This window comes from Gekko japonicus, unplaced genomic scaffold (assembly GCF_001447785.1).
Source record: "Gekko japonicus isolate JY-2015 unplaced genomic scaffold, Gekko_japonicus_V1.1 scaffold969, whole genome shotgun sequence".
Taxonomy (NCBI): domain Eukaryota; kingdom Metazoa; phylum Chordata; class Lepidosauria; order Squamata; family Gekkonidae; genus Gekko; species Gekko japonicus.
In genome coordinates this window covers 126,302-145,642 of record NW_015168076.1, presented here as the reverse complement: position 1 = coordinate 145,642, position 19,341 = coordinate 126,302, and the positions used below count along the sequence as shown (strand labels likewise).

The following is a 19,341-nucleotide window of genomic DNA, read 5'->3' as shown; positions in this document are numbered from 1 at the left end:
TCTAAAATTACAACATTTTCATGCTTTTAACATGAATTAATCTGTTAAATTCTGTTCAGTTCGTTCAAAATGATCTGTCTGCAGGCAAATATCCTTTATTTCCCAGGCATGAGAAATGTACTTAGTTGGTAAGATTACAAAAGAGTGGCATGTTATATGAATGTTTTTCATTTGGCTCAAGATCCTAATGTAATCATTTGTAGTTGAATGCTCCCTAACTGCACTGTAGTAAGGGAAGATGCATCTCTTTTCCTGGTTAGAAGGAAACGCAGGAGGCTGCTGTGACCCGTTTCTTTTGCCAGTGATAAATCTCTTCCATCGTATCATATAGAGTATACTCTTTTGATATATATGCATCTGGGCCTGAATAAGATGCACTAAAGCCTTTAAGAACTGAGTTCACTCGCTTCCAAGCAGTCTAGAATGGATTCAGAGAATACTAATTTTAGCACCCAGATGTCAGTGAATTGCTGAAAGATTCAAGCAGATTGACTCCCTTTATTAACTCCTTTAGGAGTTTTGCCTCATCATGAATATCTGCCACTCTAGACCAGCCTTTAAACTATTAGAAAGTTTAGTTTCAAATGTGTAAGGGTGAGAAGAATAAATATCTCCAAGTAAAAAAAAAATTCAGAGGATCTGTTAAAGCTAGTAAATGCCAGTAATCAGTAGACACTTGGAAAAGAAACTTCATTTTTAAACACAAGGACTTCAAATGGAAGACTGTCTAACCTGCATTGTTTCAGCAGAAGATACATATTTTTCAAACATCAGTTGGGGCCAAATTTTCATGCCTGTGTGTGTGGAAACTGTGTGTTATGCCTGCTTATTGCAATTCATGCATATCCTGAGCTGAACTTACACTGCATTAATCTCTGTGGCAGACTGGGACAAAAACAGAGTCAGCATAGGCTAGGCACCAACTCATTAAGTTGCCATTATAGGGCAACTACAACATACCCTCTGCAAATGACATGAATTGACTTCTTTCTGGAAATTCATCTGCTTTGTGATTTCCCCTTAGCAACTGGTTGGAGCATGCTCAGTGCAGTTATTTTCTGCCTACCTCTTTCTTGTCCACAGTGGAGAATTCTTTTTTCAGTGGGCATAGAATCATAGAGTTGGAAGGGACCTCCAGAGTAATCTAGTCCAACCTCCTGCACAATGCAGGAAATTTACAAATACCTCCCCCCCAGCTATATGCTAAACCAGATCCTGGAGGAGGAGGAGGAGGTTTCTTTACATACTTTCTTGTCCATGACACTACAAGCTGAAGGCCTTTCCAATGCCCCAAAGGTAAGAAAATGAAAAACATTTTGACAAAACTTGATCTACATATTAATGTAGGCCAGCGGCACTTGCTAATATAAAAGTAGTTAAAAAAAGAATAAGGAAAATAATAAAAGTAGAGATATTTTTAAAATGTAAATATGAAACAGTCTGATGTGTATTTTCTTGTCAGAACTTTTATTTGGTGCCTGGTTCTGCAGGGTGTTTGTGGATGAGTATGTTTATGGGAAGCACAAATACAGAGTCCTTGTTCCAGGAGAAACAGATGGCTGTGTTGCAGCTGCAGGAAAGACTTCCACTTTGAGAATTTCTTCACTAGTGGGTCAGAATTAAGATTTTAATTTTCTTGCTTGGTGCCTCTAACTAAGGATGCGTAGAGCTCATGTTATCTTTTGGAGTTAAAATGAATTTAGTTTGCATGCTTTCTTATCATGTTGCTCCTTCCTTCCTTCCTTCCTTCCTTCCTTCCTTCCTTCCTTCCTTCCTTCCTTCCTTCCTTCCTTCCTTCCTTCCTACCTTCCTTCCTTTTTGAGAGCCAGCATGGTGTAGTGGTTAAAAATGGCAAACTCTAATCTGGAAAACCGGTTTGATTTCCCACTTCTCCAAATGAAGCCTGCTGGGTGATCTTGGGCCAGTCACAGTTCTCTCAGAACTCTCTCGGACCCACTTACCTCGCCTGTTGTAGGGAGAGGAAGGGAAGGCGATTGTAAGCCACTTTGAGACTCCTTACAGTAGAGAAAAGAAGGGTATAAAAAACCAACTCTTCTCTTTAAAAGAAGTGTGTGACATGTGTATTCTATTGTTGCTCTGTAGTGCTCAAGGCTGAGTATGCAAGGTTCCCCTGATGTCTTCTTGTCCAGCTGATGATCAAGCTCAGTCTTGTTAAAGTTCACTAAGGTTACTACATCATGTCCCTTCAGACTGTGCTGCCATATTGTTGCCTCTATACTTAAATGAAATTTTGTGTATATTTCGCTCTTAAATAACTTTGTTGGAAAATGGCTATTTTTAGTTCTTCTGCTTCCGAGCCCCCCCACCCGCCACACAGGACTAAAATTTCTCAAGGCCCATGACTCATTGTCATTGTACTAAGAATACAATTATACATGCTGAGGAAACATGAGGTTCCCAACTTCAAGTTTCCTTTGTCACACTAATGTGTGGCAAGGACAAAACTGCTGGACAGTAAGGACATGCTCCCCTACCTAATTCTCCTGTGCCATTGCACCTTGGCTGATAAGTATAGTTTTATTCTTTTCTACCAGCGGAGCTCTAAGACTGGGAAAAGCCTGGATGTTGGGAAAGGTGATGGTGGGAGAAGTGGATACTTGCAAGGGAGAACTTGCAGGTGGAGAAGGAGTTATGCGGCTGCCCTCTTGCCAGTCACTTCCTGCACATGCTCCTCTCCTCCCATGACTGCCTTTGTATTAACTGACAGGCATACATTTACGAAATGCATGTTTGCAGGTATCATGTCTATTCTTGCTCTAAGCCGGGTAACTTTGTGGTAAGCCTTCTTTATTAGAATCTTCGGTTCTGCCCTAGATTTGGAAGTGATTGTCAATCAAGGAGCGTTGCCTGCTTTCGGATTCACTTTCTGATAGAAGCTTTTCTGTGGTAATTGCAGTTTTAGCTTCATTGTATGTTATGGTATCCAGGCCTTTTTTTTTTTTTTTTTAAAGAGGTATTGAATTCTCAAGAGAGAAATGAAGTTGTATGTTATGGTATCCAGGGCTGCAGCTGCTTCTTTTCTTTTCTTTTTTTGGAAAAAGAGTTGCTGGAACTCTCAAGAAGGAAATTAAGTTTTCAATCTGTATACTGAAAACTCACAAACTTTTAAACATTTTAAAAAGAATTTTGTCGAACAGGTTCCAGAACTCCACTCCTGTTCATTCCTCCAGAAAAAAAGCCCTGGTGGTATCCACCCTGACAAAGGCTTTGCAACTATTCACCATGCTTTTGCAATTCTGCTTAGCACACCATACTTGAGGACCTTCCAGTGGTAATGAACACAAAGAAAAATATATTTAGCATTCTCTCTGCAGTGAATTAGAGGGTGACAATACCAAAATTAGAATTGAAACGTAGTTCCTGTATTTATAAGGGGACTCGGCAGGCTACTTCCTTTTCATCCTATACTACTGGTGATTACAGTAAAAATATTCCTAACTGCTTATTTTCAACGGATTTGTATTTTATAATGAGATATGTTTTTCTTAAAAGTTGCTGATTAAATTATTCTTACAGTACAGTCCTTGCCAGGGTTACATCCTTCTAAGACTGCTGATTTCAAACTGAACTGGAAGGGTATGATTCTGTTTACGATTGCACTGTCAGTTCAGTAATGAATATTTAGTATATAATGGCATTTATGGGATAGCTTCTCTACCCAGGTCAGTATAAAACATGGGTTAATGTATTACCTGGCATTAAGGAAGAGTATTCAGTTCAAATTATGTCTAATTTGCACAATGAATGGTTTCCCAGTGCATATCAGAAAGGCTTTCAGATTTTGAGCTTTCAGAAACAATGTAAGTGTCCCAGTCCCGGGGTCCCGGGACGTAACCCACACCCCTCAGGGACCCCAACGACCACCAACTCACCCAGGAGACCCACAGTGCCTCGCAACGCCAGACCCTGTCAGCGCTGCCGGGGCACAACAGCCTGGGTCAGCCCGACCGCGGAGCAGCAGGAGAGGCCGACAGCGCCCGGGAGAAGCTGATGGCGAACACACGAGGCGCTGGCGGCGCGGCCCCAGGCCGACAGGACCACCACTGGCATAGCTCCAACCACACCCAGGCCATAGGGACGGCGTAGGAGCTTATCATAGGGGGTGGGGCTGGGAGGAATCACAGGGAGGCGGGGCCGGGAGACGGTGCTGGGAGAGGGAGCTGGGTATAAAGGAGAGGGAAGCGAATGGCCGGGGAGGAAGGATGTGCTCGTAACTACCTGATGCTGGCAGAGAGAGAAGGAGTCCAGGGAGGACCCCACCCCCAAAGCACGCGACGTGCATGTTGCCCAGAGGTGACGCGATCGCGTCGGGCGCATTGGTGGTGGGGCCAAGGTCATCCGAGGGAAAACTCAATGGTTTCCCCTCGGATGGTCGTGGCCCCGCCCCCAGCGTGCCCGGCGTGGTCGCATTACTTCCGGGTGACGTGGTTGCAGCGTGCACGCGCGCACTCCTGGAGCAGCACTGGAGTCCCCTGCTCCAGCGCCACTTCGGCCTTGGCAACCCTAACTGTACAAGACCGCAATAATCAATTAAAAAACATTTAAACCTGGGCATACTCTACAGTGGTGTTTCCAGTTGTGGAATGTTGTTTTTTCATTATTTTGTGAGAGGATTTTAATGTAAGCGATGTCCATCTTTGGAGAAACTTGGGTTAAATAGCTGTTGTAAATAATTTTTAGTCGGAAAAATTCCCTATGAGGATACAGTCACCTATCATTTTTGGATGACAGAAACAGTTGGTGACAGAAACCGTCTGCTAAATTCTTTTTCTGTGTAAAATTGTCCATAATGTGGTAATACCAGTGTACAGATGGTTCTAATGTTTTAATAACTTCTTCTGCCTCTTAGGGGCCAGTTTGCAAGTGGTGGCATCACTCAATCATTTTGTGACTATGCATAACCATCTCTGGATTTCCAAATAGGAAGTATTTAAGGCAATATGGCCTGGTGTGTGTGTACATATGAGAAATAGCTTCTTTTTTTTAGCTGCCAGTAACATTCCAAGCGGAAACAAAGCCTGATGGCATTCCAAGACACATGAATAATGTAATTGGTGGCTCAATACCACTGGTGTAGTTTAGAATACTGGATTGTCATATATGGTATTGTCAGTATTTTTTTTCAACCTACTGTTTATGCCAGTTCAGGTTTTCATTTACAGCCCAAATGGAATTAGGTTTATATGAGCAGTATGTTCAAATGAATTGTATAACAGGTTTGAAGGTACAGGGTGGTAAGTATGTAGATCAGACATATGCTCCAATAAGCCAAGTTTCTGTTCTATGGCTGTGATCCGAAATAACTACTTTTAGGCATGTATGCCCTGTGGATTTTTAAAGCTAATCAGGTTCCCAAGCCATACCCCAAGTCACCTCTATTTCAGAAGAGGATTTTTGTGAAACATGTTCACTGAATTGGTTTCATAGTTCTTTGATCCAGGTTTATCATTCCAGTTTATCCAGAATGGAGCATTTCATTTAATTTCTTGACTTGCACTTCTGACTTTCACTATTGAATCATTTGGGACACTATCTTCCCTTGAGTTGACCATTTTAGTTCATTACTTATTTTAGCTGTTAATCCCAGAGTTCTCAAACTGAAAAGGTTTATGATACAATTTTCTGCAACAAGCCATGTCCTCATGATATCTGGTTATTCAATGAGAAGATGCATGCTGCAAACTACCCAAGTTTTCTTGTACACCTTAAATATATCCAAGAATGCTCATTGCTGAAGTCAGGCTACCAGGCTGGATGGAGCCTTTGCTTATTCCACTGTAATCCTTACATTCTTAAAATAGACTACTGCTTGTCACTGCCCTTTGGAAACAGTGCTATCTGCTTTGCATAAAAGAGAATTAAAAGGGTAGCTGCACAGGATCATATTCTTCTAAGGCCATGTTTCTGTTCTTCTTAATCAGAAATGCAGGTTAGAGCTAGCAATATGCCACTTTTTAATGTACTTTTCAATTGCAACCAACTTTTCTTAAGCCTGCTAAGGATCAACTACTATTAAGTAATCTTGGCCTAAATTTAGCATCATGCCTCTGTTTTTGTTTGTTAAAAAGAATGGCCACATAAACCTCATAAAGGTCATTTTAGTAAAATGTGCAGATTTCATCACTGCCTTTCATTTTATGCTTTTTAACATTTCAAAGGCCTTTTAATGCTTTCTCTTGGATTTCTGTGAGCCGTTTAATTAGTCCACCGTTGTCCTATGGCAATAGACAATTTTGTGGAGAAGCTGGCACAAACTTACCACTTTTGCATATCCAAAATCAATCTATATGCGTAGAGTAAAAAAGTCCTTGTCTTGCATGACAAGTTTTCTAAGGTAGTTTAGCAGGCATCATCTTTACAGTTAGATTAGAGGCAATAAATAAAGCTTTTTCTAATATTTTTAGGATAATTGCTTTACTTATAAGCTAAAATCACTTGCTTTCTAATTCTTTTATAGCAAGACATCCTGTCAAAACTAGCTGAGAGATTTAAACGCTGGCTTCCTTTTTTACCATATAAGAAAAAAGATGATATACTCTACCAGATGGTAAGCATACTTTATTTCACCCCTTGCTTCTCCTCAAACATCTCCCAATTCCCACCAGTAATTGTTTACTATATTTCTTAATAAAACTGTTTATTCATTGATTTTTTTAAAAGCTAGGTCAATGAGTCCTTACCTGTTCCACAAAGTGTATAGTGAACTAAAGTGTGTGTGTGTGTGTGTGTGTTATAGTTGAATGCTTTCAATGTAAATACTTTCTATGTAGTTTACATAAAAAAGTAAAGTACTTAAAATATCATAAACAATAGCTCTGTTCAAGGAGCTAGGTCCAGGCAACATGGAGGAGTGTATACCTCTCAGTGATCCTGTCAATTGTGGTTGAAATGTGCCTTCTTATTTTTTTGGCTTGGCTTGGCTTTTGTAGTGTCATCCACACAGTAGCAGTGCATGCCTGGACGTGAAAGTTTACAACACTTTTGCCTTTCCTTGTCTACTCCTGCCTAAGCACCAAATCGATGCTTAGGCACACAGCAACAGCAATTGGGTTTGTGTTGCAAAGAGGGGCTGGAGGTAGATGAGAGATGGAGTGCTGCTTCCAGGAGCTGCTGACTAACAACGTATCTTATGTTTAAATGTACCTAACAAGAATTATACATGGAGGCACCATAGCTGAATACTAGAACAAATGCTTTCATGCATCATGTTCTGTGTTCAGTTGTCTTCCCCCTGCTCCAAACCCTATCTATTTTCAGGGATTATTTAATTGAGTGCTATAGTAATTTATGGTCCTTTGTGTTTTACAGTTGATACAACAGGAGATATAGTAGCTGTGTAGTGGCATTTGACAGTCCTCAAACCATAGCTAATATGTTAGGTAACTTTTACATAGATAATACAGATAACTTTTAGATCATGGTAGCACAGCTTTCATTTGGAAAATGCCTCTGTATGTTGAATGTGCTCAGCTGATACTGTTTCCCTCATCTCTTCATATTAAGGATGTTGGTTTTCGATCAGAGGTTCTCTGCACGATCCTGCAACAGGAAGTTTTGCTGCAAGAGGATGTTGAGCTGATTGAGCTACTTGACCCCAGTATCCTGTCTGCAGGACAGCCCAAGCAACAGGAACATGGACATCTTCCAACACTACACTCCCTAGCAACTCCTAATATTTGGTATTGACATGAGCCATGTGCATCCTATGTGCTTGAGTTACATACACTGTTAGACAAAGTGGCATGGTCTTTTCATATGTGGTGTCCCAATCCATGGAAATGTTCTCTTTTTATCTTATTATTATTTTGAATTATTTCCCTGCCCTTTCCATTGGATCCAAAGCTGTGGCATTGGCTTCCCTTGCACACATTCCTTGCTAGCTTCCCAGCTCTGTGTTTTATATTGATTTGCACAGAATGCTGCAGGACTATATTTCCTCTTTGGCTTTTTGGAAGACTGCTGTGAGAAATGGGAGAGGATTACCCATAAACACATGATCTATTTTAGCACAATTAATACTGGGCCTTTGGGGGGGGGTCAGTACATAATTAAAGCAGTAGTTTTCAAAGAATGAGGGAGGGTCACAATGAACTTCATGTTGACATTTTTCAATATGTCTTTGTTAAATGTCGACACAACCTCTAGAATTTGGAGTAATGCAGTTTCCTGAGGATTATGTGGAACCATATGGTAGGGTGCACATTCCAAAATTAATTCAATGGGTTTTGGTCCCATGTCTTATATTGATCATTGGTGATATGAGATGATTGAACTACCCTGAGATTTTTCTTCTATAAGTCCTTTTTCAATAAATGTGTTTTCAAGAAATGTGTTCAAGAAACATGAACATGCCCACTGCATCATCTTTTTCCTTGATCTGTCCATTTTGTTTTTTTTAATCCCCTGCAAGCAGGGTAGCTTTATTATTATTTTTTGTTACACCTAAACGCTACAGAAAAGAAAAAAGGGAAGGGAAAGGTTACCCCAGGATAAAGGACAGCAAATAAAAACCCACACTGTGACTAAAATCCCAAGAGAGAGGGTTGTTAACAGTTAGTATTCTGTTAGTATTCAAAATTAAAGAGTTTTTCATTTAAGTCAATGTAATCGGACGTTAGTAAGTCCATGTTAGCGTCTTCTCCATCATCTTCTGTGTGTGCAAAGAGTTCTTTCATCTTCATCTCTCTGTTTGCAAATTTCAAGTCTCCAAAGAGCTATTTTGGTCTTCTAAGCCGCAAATCATATGTCTCTTTGGCCTCGCCACCTGTTGCTCCTTGGTCGTCGTCCCTGTCTTCTATGATGACTGCTCCGCCCTCTCCTTCTTGCTGTTCTTCCTCCTTCGATCCGAAAAACCGCTTCAACCATTCTTCTGATTTAAAAACCGAGTCAATTTTTCCCCTTTTGTCTCTATATTTAAACACGACACCCTCCGGGAAATTCCAGGAATACGGAATTTGGTTGATCTGCAATGTTGAAATCAACTCTTTGTAGGCTTTTCTTTTCTCACGAACCTCAAATGGAACATCTTTTAAGACTCTGATAGTTGCAATTCCCAGCTGCAGGGGATTAGCTGATGATCTGTCCATTTTGGAGGCTAAGAAAAATCATGAACAGTGCTGTACCAAACCATTTTGGTCTTGCCTTAGGGATGGATTACTACACAAATTTGAGGTGTCTCTGGAAGAATACTTCGTTCTTAGTCTCTCATTTTTTGATGATTCTATCTTTTTCTGTTACTGGGATCATAGATGAAACATTATTGTAAAGACCAATTTTTTTAGATGCAGCCTTTTAAAAAACTTGGTAGTGTTCAGGTTAAATGGGTCAGACTCTGGAAAAACAAAACTATCATTACTGTAGGGTTTGGTTACACAAAAGAAACATGCCCTTTTTCTACTGTCCCTTGAACCTGGAAAAGTATTATGTTCCCACCCTTTTTTGCTGAACAATCACTCTTCAGGTCATATATTTGAAGCAGCAACCAAATGGGTACATTTTCTGTCCATTAGTGCAAAATCCAAGCAGGCTGACACTTTATAGCTCTATAACAGCCGTTCGGTTAACAATGTTAATGCTTGTTAATATGGCTATAATAATAATAACAAGAAGAAGAGGAGGAGATTGGATTTATATCCCGCCCTTCACTACCCAAAGGAGTCTCAGAGCGGCTTACAAACTCCTTTCCCTTCCCCTCCCCACAACAGACACCCTATGAGGTAGGTGGAGCTGAGAGAGCTCTTGACAGAAACCGCTCCTTTTCAAGAACAGCTTTGCCAGAGCTATGGCTTGCCCAAGGTCATCCAGCAGGTGCATGTGGAGGAGTGAGGAATCAAACCCAGTTCTCCCAGATTAGAGTCTGCGCACTTAACCACTACACCAAACAAAACTTTGATTATAGGAGAGACCATTTGAATTGGTGTAACTGCTAGTTAAAAATATGCCTGTTTACTTAAAGATACAATTAATTACTTAATGAACAGTTCACTAATAAACTAAACATTATTTATTTAATGTCTTGAAGATAATATTCCTAATCTTACCATGTGAAATCAGTTCTTTTATATGTTAACTATATTACATATTCCCATTTATTGGAATGTCAACAGTATTATAATTAATTTTGCAGGTTTAATGATTAGTTAACTACAAAAATATGTCGCTCATGTTGGTCTGTTTGTTTTGCAGGGATATCTCACTGTCACTTGCCTTCATCAGTACACTGATCATGCTTCCTTCTTGGTGCAATGGATCCCTGGGACTGGTGTGGGGAATAGGCATGTTTGTTTATACTTTTGTGCGGATTTTGGACACTTTGAGGACAGCTAAGCTGCAAATGTCTCTGAGAAAACGCCAACTTCAGCTAGAAGATACAGTGCTTAATTGCCGAGCTTTCACTAATCTTGTGAGGAAAGCTTTACGACTCATTCAAGAAACAGAAGTCATTTCCCGAGGATTCACTCTGTGAGTCTAAATTTTGGGTTGTTTTATGCATAGATTTAGAGACACCTGTGGGATATTAGATCAATATACAGTTAAGAAATTTTAGTTTTAAATGTTCGGATATCGTACAATATATGCTTATCATGACAGTCAGAGGTCATTTCGGGGGGGATTGCAGTTCCCCCGGGTGAGGTACGGGGGGCGGGGCACATGACGAAGCCCCGCCCCCTGCTTCCGGCCGCCCCGCTTCCGGCCCTCATTCAGCCAGGAGGAGGCAGGAGAAGAGGGAGGGTAAGTTGCTTCCTCCCTGCCTCTCCCCACCCCTGCCTGCCTGGGGCCAGGGAGGGCCTTCGCGGGGCTTCCTTGCACTCCCGCCGGCCTTGCAGGTCCACCACCGGGCCCCTCATGGGGCTCGGCAGTGGAGCTGCAAGGCCGGCGGCGGCGGCCGGGGCTATTGGGGGCGGGGTGTGTGGCCTTATGACACACTTCCGGTGATGTCAGGGGGTGTGGCATATGCTAATGAGTTATGCTAATGAGTTCCCCTAGCTCTTTTTCTATGAAATGACCCCTGATGACAGTTGAATATTTGGTACTGACGTATACCAGACTTGCAGAGGACATGGCAGGTAACAAGGGCATGAACAGGATTTAGGTGTTTTTTGTTGTCATGACCTTTGACACATTCTTCCAGGGATGTCTGTGAAACAGAGAGCAGCCTAGTAGATTGTTCCTGATATCTGAGGGAGGGAGGAAGAAGAGCTTAATAAGCCTGTTCAACAAGTCACCCTTCAAGCCAATTTTAACTTAATTTTTTTGTACTTGGGTCCCTCAACCATGAAGGTTGTATGAATTTGTTTTTTTCTGAATATTAATTTGCATTATTCAGATCTACATTTTCTGCCTGTTTATTTATTACATGGTGAGGCTATATAATTTTGTATACAATTACATGGTGAGATTTTTTAAACTACTGTCTTTAGGATATTATGTAATGTATAGAAAATCTGCCCCCTCCCCAATAGCTGACAGTCCAGAAGTTGAATATTCAGCATAATTGACAGCTCGTTTATCTTCAGAAGTTTAGGGGACTGTTTTGTTTCTGTCTAATTACATAAATGATTGAAGTGAGTTGTGAAAATCAATATAGTTGTATATGTTCTGTTCTGTCCTCTTCAAATATTTTTTGCAATGTATTTTACATAGTTAGTAGAATGGAAAAGGTAAAGAAAGATTAAAATATCCACATTTGAGTTTCTTAAATATTGCCATATATATAGAACACTTTACTTGCAGAGCATATGCTTTTAGTAAAAAGTTACTGGGAAGCTTGCAAATGCAAGCTGTAACATGCAAAGCTAAAACTGTATCCATTTTACAAACAGCAGATTTCCTAACTATGAACCATGAGAAGTCTGAGTTAAGCTTTTTTGGCAAAATCTTGTACTCTCTTTTAGAGTGTTTAGGCATGTTGGAAGGCTGTCCAAGTCTATTCTTGACAAGATAGCATGCAATTAAGAATACTTAATTTTACAGTTAAAGCTGTTTTTGAAAAAGACCTTTGTGTTAGTTGCAGGTTGGGCAAAACCCAAAGTAACTTGAGCAGATAAACTTGTTGTGAATAGAACTGTCTTAACTCTTCAGCTATAAAAATTTGTAGATTTTAAGTTCATTGCTTCTGTACTCCCTCTTAAAAACTATTTCATTATGGTTGAAATAGCTTTTTCTTTGCTGGTGCGATAACATTACTGTGGTGGTTAACCTTGTGTTCTGTTACTAATTTGTAGAATTCTTCAGTAACTTCAAAGAAATATGCTTGAGATACCATTTTATTTTCAGTAGTAACTTGACTTCCTGCTAATAAACTTTGGACTAGAAATCTATTTAAAATATAGCCTTTTATTAACACAGTAAAACTTCTCTAGTGCTTACTTGAGGACCTTCCAAACTTCATATATTCGAAACCATTGGTGTTTGGGGGGGAGATTGAACAGGCAGTAATAGTAAAGGTCTGTTTTCAGCATTCTGCTTTGTTTTATCTTGATTCTTGCCAACAGCTATATTATCAGGTGATGATCCACAGTGAAGTTAAGGTAGTTCATGCACTTGGCATCTTAGGTGAATGGAGGTGGCATAGAAAGGTATGGGTCTGGGCAAGATTTTGTGCTAGTGTTGCATTCTGTCTATGATGTAATGTCTCCTTTATAACTATCCTTAATCTTCTGAACACCCAGACAAAATGTGGGTCCGGAAGCAGCAGTGCTTACCACTTCAAAAACAATGAAATAGTTTCCATTTCTTGAGGGTCCCACCCACTCTTACTTTACCTCCCTAGCTCCATATTTATTTATTTATTTATATTTATTTATTTATTTATCTATCAAACTTATACCCCTCCCTCCCCGCAAAGCGGGCTCAGGGCGGCTTCCATAAAAGCATAAATACATTAAAATACACAATATTAACCATACAATAAAACATTATAAATACAAAGTGCTGGCAGCAGATTAAATTAGTCTAGATGGTATATTACAGGAATAAATTGCCACTGCCCAGATGTTCCACGATGTTTTCTGCTCTTAGTCCATTTGTTGTTAAAACCACGGGCCAGGCTCAGCTGTAACGGCCTGCAGTAGGAGCCTGCTGTAGCGGCGGCCCCTACTTGCATGCCTGGCGGAAGAGCTCCCTCTTGCAGGCCCTGCGGAACTGCAAAAGGTCCCGCAGGGCCCTGATCTCCTCCGGGAGCTCGTTCCACCAGGTAGGGGCCGCCACTGAGGAAGCTCCGGCCCTGGTGGTGGCTAACTTGGCCTCCCTCGGGCCAAGGAGGGTCAACCGGTTTTGAGATCCCGACCGTGGTGCTCTCTGGGGTATATACGGGGAAAGGCGGTCCCTTAGGTGTGTCAGACCCCGGCCATATAGGGCTTTAAAGGTAAGAACCAGCACCTTGAAGTGGATTCGGTATGCTATTGGCAGCCAGTGCCATGTGCTCAGCACAGGCTGGATGTGCTCCCGTCTAGGGAGGTCCATCAACAGCCTGGCCACGGCATTCTGCACCAGCTGCAGCTTCCGGATCCATGACAAGGGCAGCCCCATGTAGAGACCGTTACAGTAGTCTAGTCTCGAAGTGACCATCGCATGGATCACTGTTGCTAGGTCAGCGCGGTCGAGGAAGGGGACCAACTGCCTAATCAGCCTAAGATGGTAATAGGCCAACCTGGCAGTGGCCGCCACCTGGGCCTCCATAGTAAGGGAGGGATCCAGGAGGACACCCAAACTCCGCACCTCCGGCACTGGCACCAATGGGGGCCCCCCCCCGAAGATCGGAAATGGGATACCCACCCCCACGCCGCCCCAACTCAATCACAGGACCTCTGTCTTTGCTGGGTTCAGCTTCAGTCGACTCAGGCTAAGCCAACCCGCCACAGCCTGTAAAGCCCCGTCCAGGTCCTCCGGTCTGGATCCAGACTGGCCGCCCAGCATCAGATAGAGCTGGGTGTCATCAGCGTACTGATGGCACCCCAGCCCATACCTCCGGGCAATCTGGGCAAGGGGGCGCATATAGATGTTGAACAGCATGGGGGACAACACAGCCCCTTGGGGCACACCGCACTCCAGCGGGTGCCTCCTGGACTGCTGTTCCCCCAACACCACCCTTTGTCCCCGACCTTGGAGAAAGGAAGCCAGCCATTGTAAGGCAAGTCCCTGAATCCCCACGTCGGCGAGGCGGTGGACTAATAACTGGTGGTCGACCGTGTCAAACGCGGCCGACAGATCTAACAACAACAGTACCGCCGATCCGCCTCGATCCAGATGCCTCCGGAGGTCGTCAGTCAGAGCGACCAGAGCCGTCTCCATCCCGTGTCCCGGGCGAAAGCCAGACTGGAAGGGGTCGAGCACGGAAGCGTCATCCAGAAAGCCCTGCAGCTGTGTCGCCACCGCCCTCTTGATTAATTTGCCCAAATAGGGCAAATTAGAGACCGGCCGATAGTTGGCCAATTCGGCCGGGTCTAAAGACGGTTTTCTCAGGAGAGGGTGGACCATCGCTTCCTTGAGTGCCCCAGGGAACTGCCCCTCTAAGAGGGACTTGTTGATAATCTCCCTTAGGGCTCCCCGAAACCCCTCACGGCCAGATTTAATAAGCCATGAAGGTCACAGGTCAAGGCTGCACATGGTTGGACGCACAGCTGCAAGCAATCTGTCGACTTCCTCTAGGCTGAGTGGGCTGAAGCGATCCAAGGTCAAAACCGGAGACATGCAATGGGCCTCAAGCTCGCTCATTGTTTCAAGTGTGGCGGGGAGGTCACGGCAAAGCGCCAAGACTTTATCCACAAATTAGCTCGCAAATGCCTCACAGCCTATATCCAATATGAATTTCTGAGTGCCCATCATTGGTGGAATTATTTCACAGATGGCATATTATAGGTTGAATCGTGACATTCCAAAATGTGTGCTCACTCAGAAGTGTATCTGCTTCAGCTGTGGGAAAATCTAACAGTGATTTGACTTTATTCCTGAGTTTAAAAGCCACAGGCTGAAAGCAGCTGTGATGGCAGTATCACTAGTGCATTGACAGTGTGTATTTTTATTTAAAGCATTTTTATGCCGCCTTTCCACCCAGTAGGGTCCCCAAAATGGTAAATATTAAAACAGCATTTAAATTAATGCATACATTCAGCAAAGCATATAAACACAAGACACCAAAACCAGGGAGGCAGGCCAATAGCAGTTATTGGGAGTATGTCAAACAAAACAGAAAGGTCTTCACTCACTGGTGGAAGACAGTGATAGAGGGAGACAGAATAATCTGTCAGTTTGGTGCTGTGACTGAAAAGGCCACAGGAGTCTAGCCTCAGATGGTAAGGGCACACAAAAGAGGGCCTCCAAAAATGACCAGAGTAGATGGGAAAAGGTTTAAAGTATGCGGGTCCTAAGCCATATAGAGCTTTAAAGATCAGTACTAGGACCTTGAATTGAGTCTGGAAGCAACTGAGAGCCAGTATAGATGTAACAAGACTGGAGTGATATGGTCCATATAACCCACTTCAGTCAACACTCTGGCCACAGCACTCTGCACCAGCTGTGATTTCTAGACAGTCTTGGGACATGTTATTTTAGTATACCCATCTCTGTGCTCATTCCTACACTCTGTATTGAAACCCCTGTCCCTTCCCCCCATGCCAGATCCAAATTGGTACACCTAAAGAACTACCTATCCTAGTTTGTTGTTGAGCCACAGGCCAGCAGTTTTTTCTTGTGTGCTACCAACTTATCCCTGAACTCTTGACCATGATCAGTAGAAATCTCTTGTTAAGTATATAGAGAAGACCACCATAACTTTATGCTTACCTCACTTATCATTCTTGCTTTTGGCACCATCTTCAAACTGGAAGCCATTTCTGTTCAGGACCATGAAATTGGGACTGAAGTTTTTATAGGATTATGGAGAAGCATATTCATGCAATGAAGAAGGAAGCAGGTTGGAAATTGTATATAAAGATTTATACTTTGGATTCCCCCCCCCCCCAGCACTAATTTACTATTGCTGTTGCTCTGTTGGGAGTAGCACCTTTCCTACTGAATTTTTAAACCATTAATGGAGTATATTGTTTATGTCTGGATGATAAGGGCTTGCTTGTATTTTTTTCAATTTGCATAAAGATGTATTTATGAAGAAAAAACTGAGCTAATAGTATTGTAATTTTGATAATTCTGTAGGACATCTGTACAGTTGTATCACATTTTACTTTTCAAGTTTACTTGACAGGGTCAGTGCTGCTTGCCCATTTAATAAAGCTGGACAGCATCCTTGTCAGCATCTTATTGGTCTTCGGAAAGCTGTGTACCGATCAGTAAGAGCCAATTTCAGAGCTTCAAGGCTAGCTACCTTGTACATGCTGAAACAATATCCTTTCTCAAATAGGTTACATAGAAAAATGAGAGACTGCTGAATTGGTTCTTAATTCATTTTGTTTGTAACGCATGAGTTCATCGTGTCAATGGGGCTATGACTTAATATCCTACACATTTAGAGACTTGGCTCTGTTTATTTGATTACATTTTCCTTGACTGTCTCTAAGGAGCCTAGGGTGGCACATGTGGTTTTCCCCTGACACATTACATTCAGTAATCCCTGTGAGATAGGTTAGGCTGTTAGATGGTTACTGGTCTATGGTTACCCAATGAGTGCATAGCTAAGTGGGAGTTTAAACTGAGTCTTCCAAATCCAGCACTCTGTCAACTATACCATATTACAAGAGGTGTCTTCTGGGACTATAAGAATTTGGTGAAGAATTTGTTTTTCCCCCTGAACCCAGCCCGCATGCGTTTTTTACACCATTCCTTCTCCCACTCTCTCTGTCAACCCCACCCTTCTCTCTATTTCCAAGTCATAATTAGGTATGTTTGGTCAGATTTGCTTACAGCCCAATCCTGTGCATGCATGATCAGAAGTAATGGAGCTTGCTTCCTATTCTGTGCGCATAGGACTGCATGCAGCCTTACAGTACAATTGAAGTCCAGCAAACTCAATGGGCTTTATGCCCTTGTCCTAGCTCTTCCAGTTTTTTCTGACCATCCATTCTTCCTGTCTCTGTAGCTGTTCTCAGGTAGTCTGTCTTTTTCTTCCTGTAGACATAAGGCTTGAATACAGCTTATACTTAACTGAGCTTAAGGGAAAGGAGTAAACAGGAAAGATTACCCAAAGGCAGATTTCTGCTGGGTTAAAATGCAAAGAGGGGAAAGCATTCTTTGGAAGATGATGTTTGACCTGGTTAGATTCAGTACAGGAGATGTTCTCTTTTCTGTATTTGGCTGGAGTTTTTGTCCCCTCTCTTCCTTAGGAATAAGGGTGTTTAGGAGGGCAGTGACCACTTTGAATCAATTTGGCAGTTGCCTGTTTTTGATGTCTAGCTATATAATGATATGAAGTCCTTTTGCCTCTTTGCTCCTTCAAATGCCCAGCGTTTTTTATATGCCACAGAACTTTTTTTAAAGGTTATTCTGTTCAGCTGATGAAATTTTAATGGAACAGATGGCATTTAATTTTGGACAAAGCAAACTCACTGACTGTGGCATGTACTGAATCAGTGTGTTGCAGTATTTTAGCTAGCTAGAAACAGAAACACAGGGTCTTTAAATGGACTTTATATGAAAATCCTGACATGGATATTGGGAAAGGAGAGATGCTTGGTATCACTGAAAGAACTCCCTTGATACTTGGAAGAAATTTCTTTTGGGAGTCTGAAGAGCAAAATTTGGATTGCACAGAAATTTTGAGTTTTGTGACCTAGATATGTAATTAACAAATAACCAAGGCATTGAGTAATACAAACAAAACTGAGAGGCAGCATTCAGAATTTCATTTGCAGAAGAAGCTTGCTTATCAGGACTTCATATTAATTTGAAAAGAGTACATTGCTAAAATCATTCAAGCTCAGAAAGTTGTCCTTTTAAACCCCAATAGATTGTCGACTTGGTTTAATACTTATAATTAGTATGAGATTTAATTTGCTTTTTATTTGTGCTTTTTATATACTTTTTGTCACTTTGTAATCATTTATAATTTGTTGGTTGTGTCCTTTTAAATATGGAAGTAAAGAAATGTTGGCTACTGCTTATTCACAAATGTTGACAGCTTCAATTTTGTTTGTAATATCAGTTTATGACCTATTGGTAAACACAGCAAGCAGCCACTGATAAGGACATGCCTATTTCTGTGAATTTTCTGTGTTGTGAATTTTTTTTTTTAGAAAGGTAGCCTGTTGTTGTTTTTTCTTTGTGTGTCTTCATGTTTCACGTAATACAAATGCTTTATTGTTAATGCCTTAACCCCAGCTAAACCTATCCACTGAATTCTGAAAGTGACAATGTGACAAACTACATCTGTGTGGTGCCTTTTAAGGAACTTGGCCTGGGACTGAGTGAAGAACAAGTATCTGAAGAAGAAGCTCACAATTTCACAGATGGCTTCAGCCTGCCCGCATTGAAGGTAACCTCGCATTTTAGTCTTGGCAGCAGCCTATTTTTGTTGTTTTTGGTAGTCTGTAGAATAACTAAATAGAAGTGAGTCTTAATAACAAATGAAAAACAGTCCAAAGTTCATTAAATTATCTGGAACATTTTAACTAATTGTAGGAAGGAAGCTTTGGGAGTTTGTTAGCACCCACCAGATCAAAAGTTAGAGGATGATTTAAAAACAGAAAAAGAATTAAGGAAAGCAGCTAGATGAAATAACTGCGTCATAACACTGACACACATTGATTGAGTTAATATGTGTTGTCAGGAGAAAGAGATTGGATTTCTAGATGCTCTCAGTGACTGTGCCATGGAGCAGATGGTCACCAAACCTACCAGGAGGAAGGCAATCCTGGACTTGGTCTTAAGTAATACGCAAGACCTGGTGAGAGATGTAAATGTGATAGCACTGGTTGGGAACAGTGACCATGAAGCTATTAAATTTAGCATTTGTGTAAATAGAGAGTTGCCAAAAAAGACCGATACAATTGCATTTAACTTTAGACGGGGGAACTTCTCTCAAATGAGGGGACTTGTGAAGAAGCAACTGAAAGGAAAGGTAAGGAGGGTCAAATCACTTTTGGAAGCTTGGAGACGATTTAAAACTACAATCCTGGAAGCTCAGATACAATGTATACTGCAGGTTAGGAAAGGTATGAGTAGGTATTTTAAAAAGGCCTGCATAGAGCAAAGTAATGGAAGAGGTAAAAGGTAAGAAGGATTCCTTTAAGCGGTGGAAGGCTAGTCTGAGTGAGGTAAATAAAAGGGAGCACAGGCTTTGGTAAATAAAATGCAAGTTGTTGATCAGACGGGCAAAAAGGAAGATATTGCAAAGAACCTAAAGACCGACAATAAAAATTTCTTCATTTA

General features: G+C 41.6%; 1 protein-coding gene across 3 annotated transcripts in view; it reads left to right on the top strand.

Moving 5' to 3' along the window:
• Nucleotides 1–19,341, top strand: part of VEZT (vezatin, adherens junctions transmembrane protein) — a 44,832-nt gene that overhangs the window by 11,967 nt on the left and 13,524 nt on the right. For 2 of the 3 annotated variants that reach the window (XM_015414648.1, XM_015414650.1), the window contains exons 3-7: nucleotides 6,479–6,568; nucleotides 7,525–7,700; nucleotides 10,207–10,482; nucleotides 16,211–16,360; nucleotides 18,298–18,445. In XM_015414648.1, the coding sequence (XP_015270134.1) occupies nucleotides 6,479–6,568; nucleotides 7,525–7,700; nucleotides 10,207–10,482; nucleotides 16,211–16,360; nucleotides 18,298–18,445 (840 nt within the window). The remainder of the gene's footprint in view (nucleotides 1–6,478; nucleotides 6,569–7,524; nucleotides 7,701–10,206; nucleotides 10,483–16,210; nucleotides 16,361–18,297; nucleotides 18,446–19,341) is intronic. The other variant, XM_015414649.1, reaches the window with a different exon arrangement.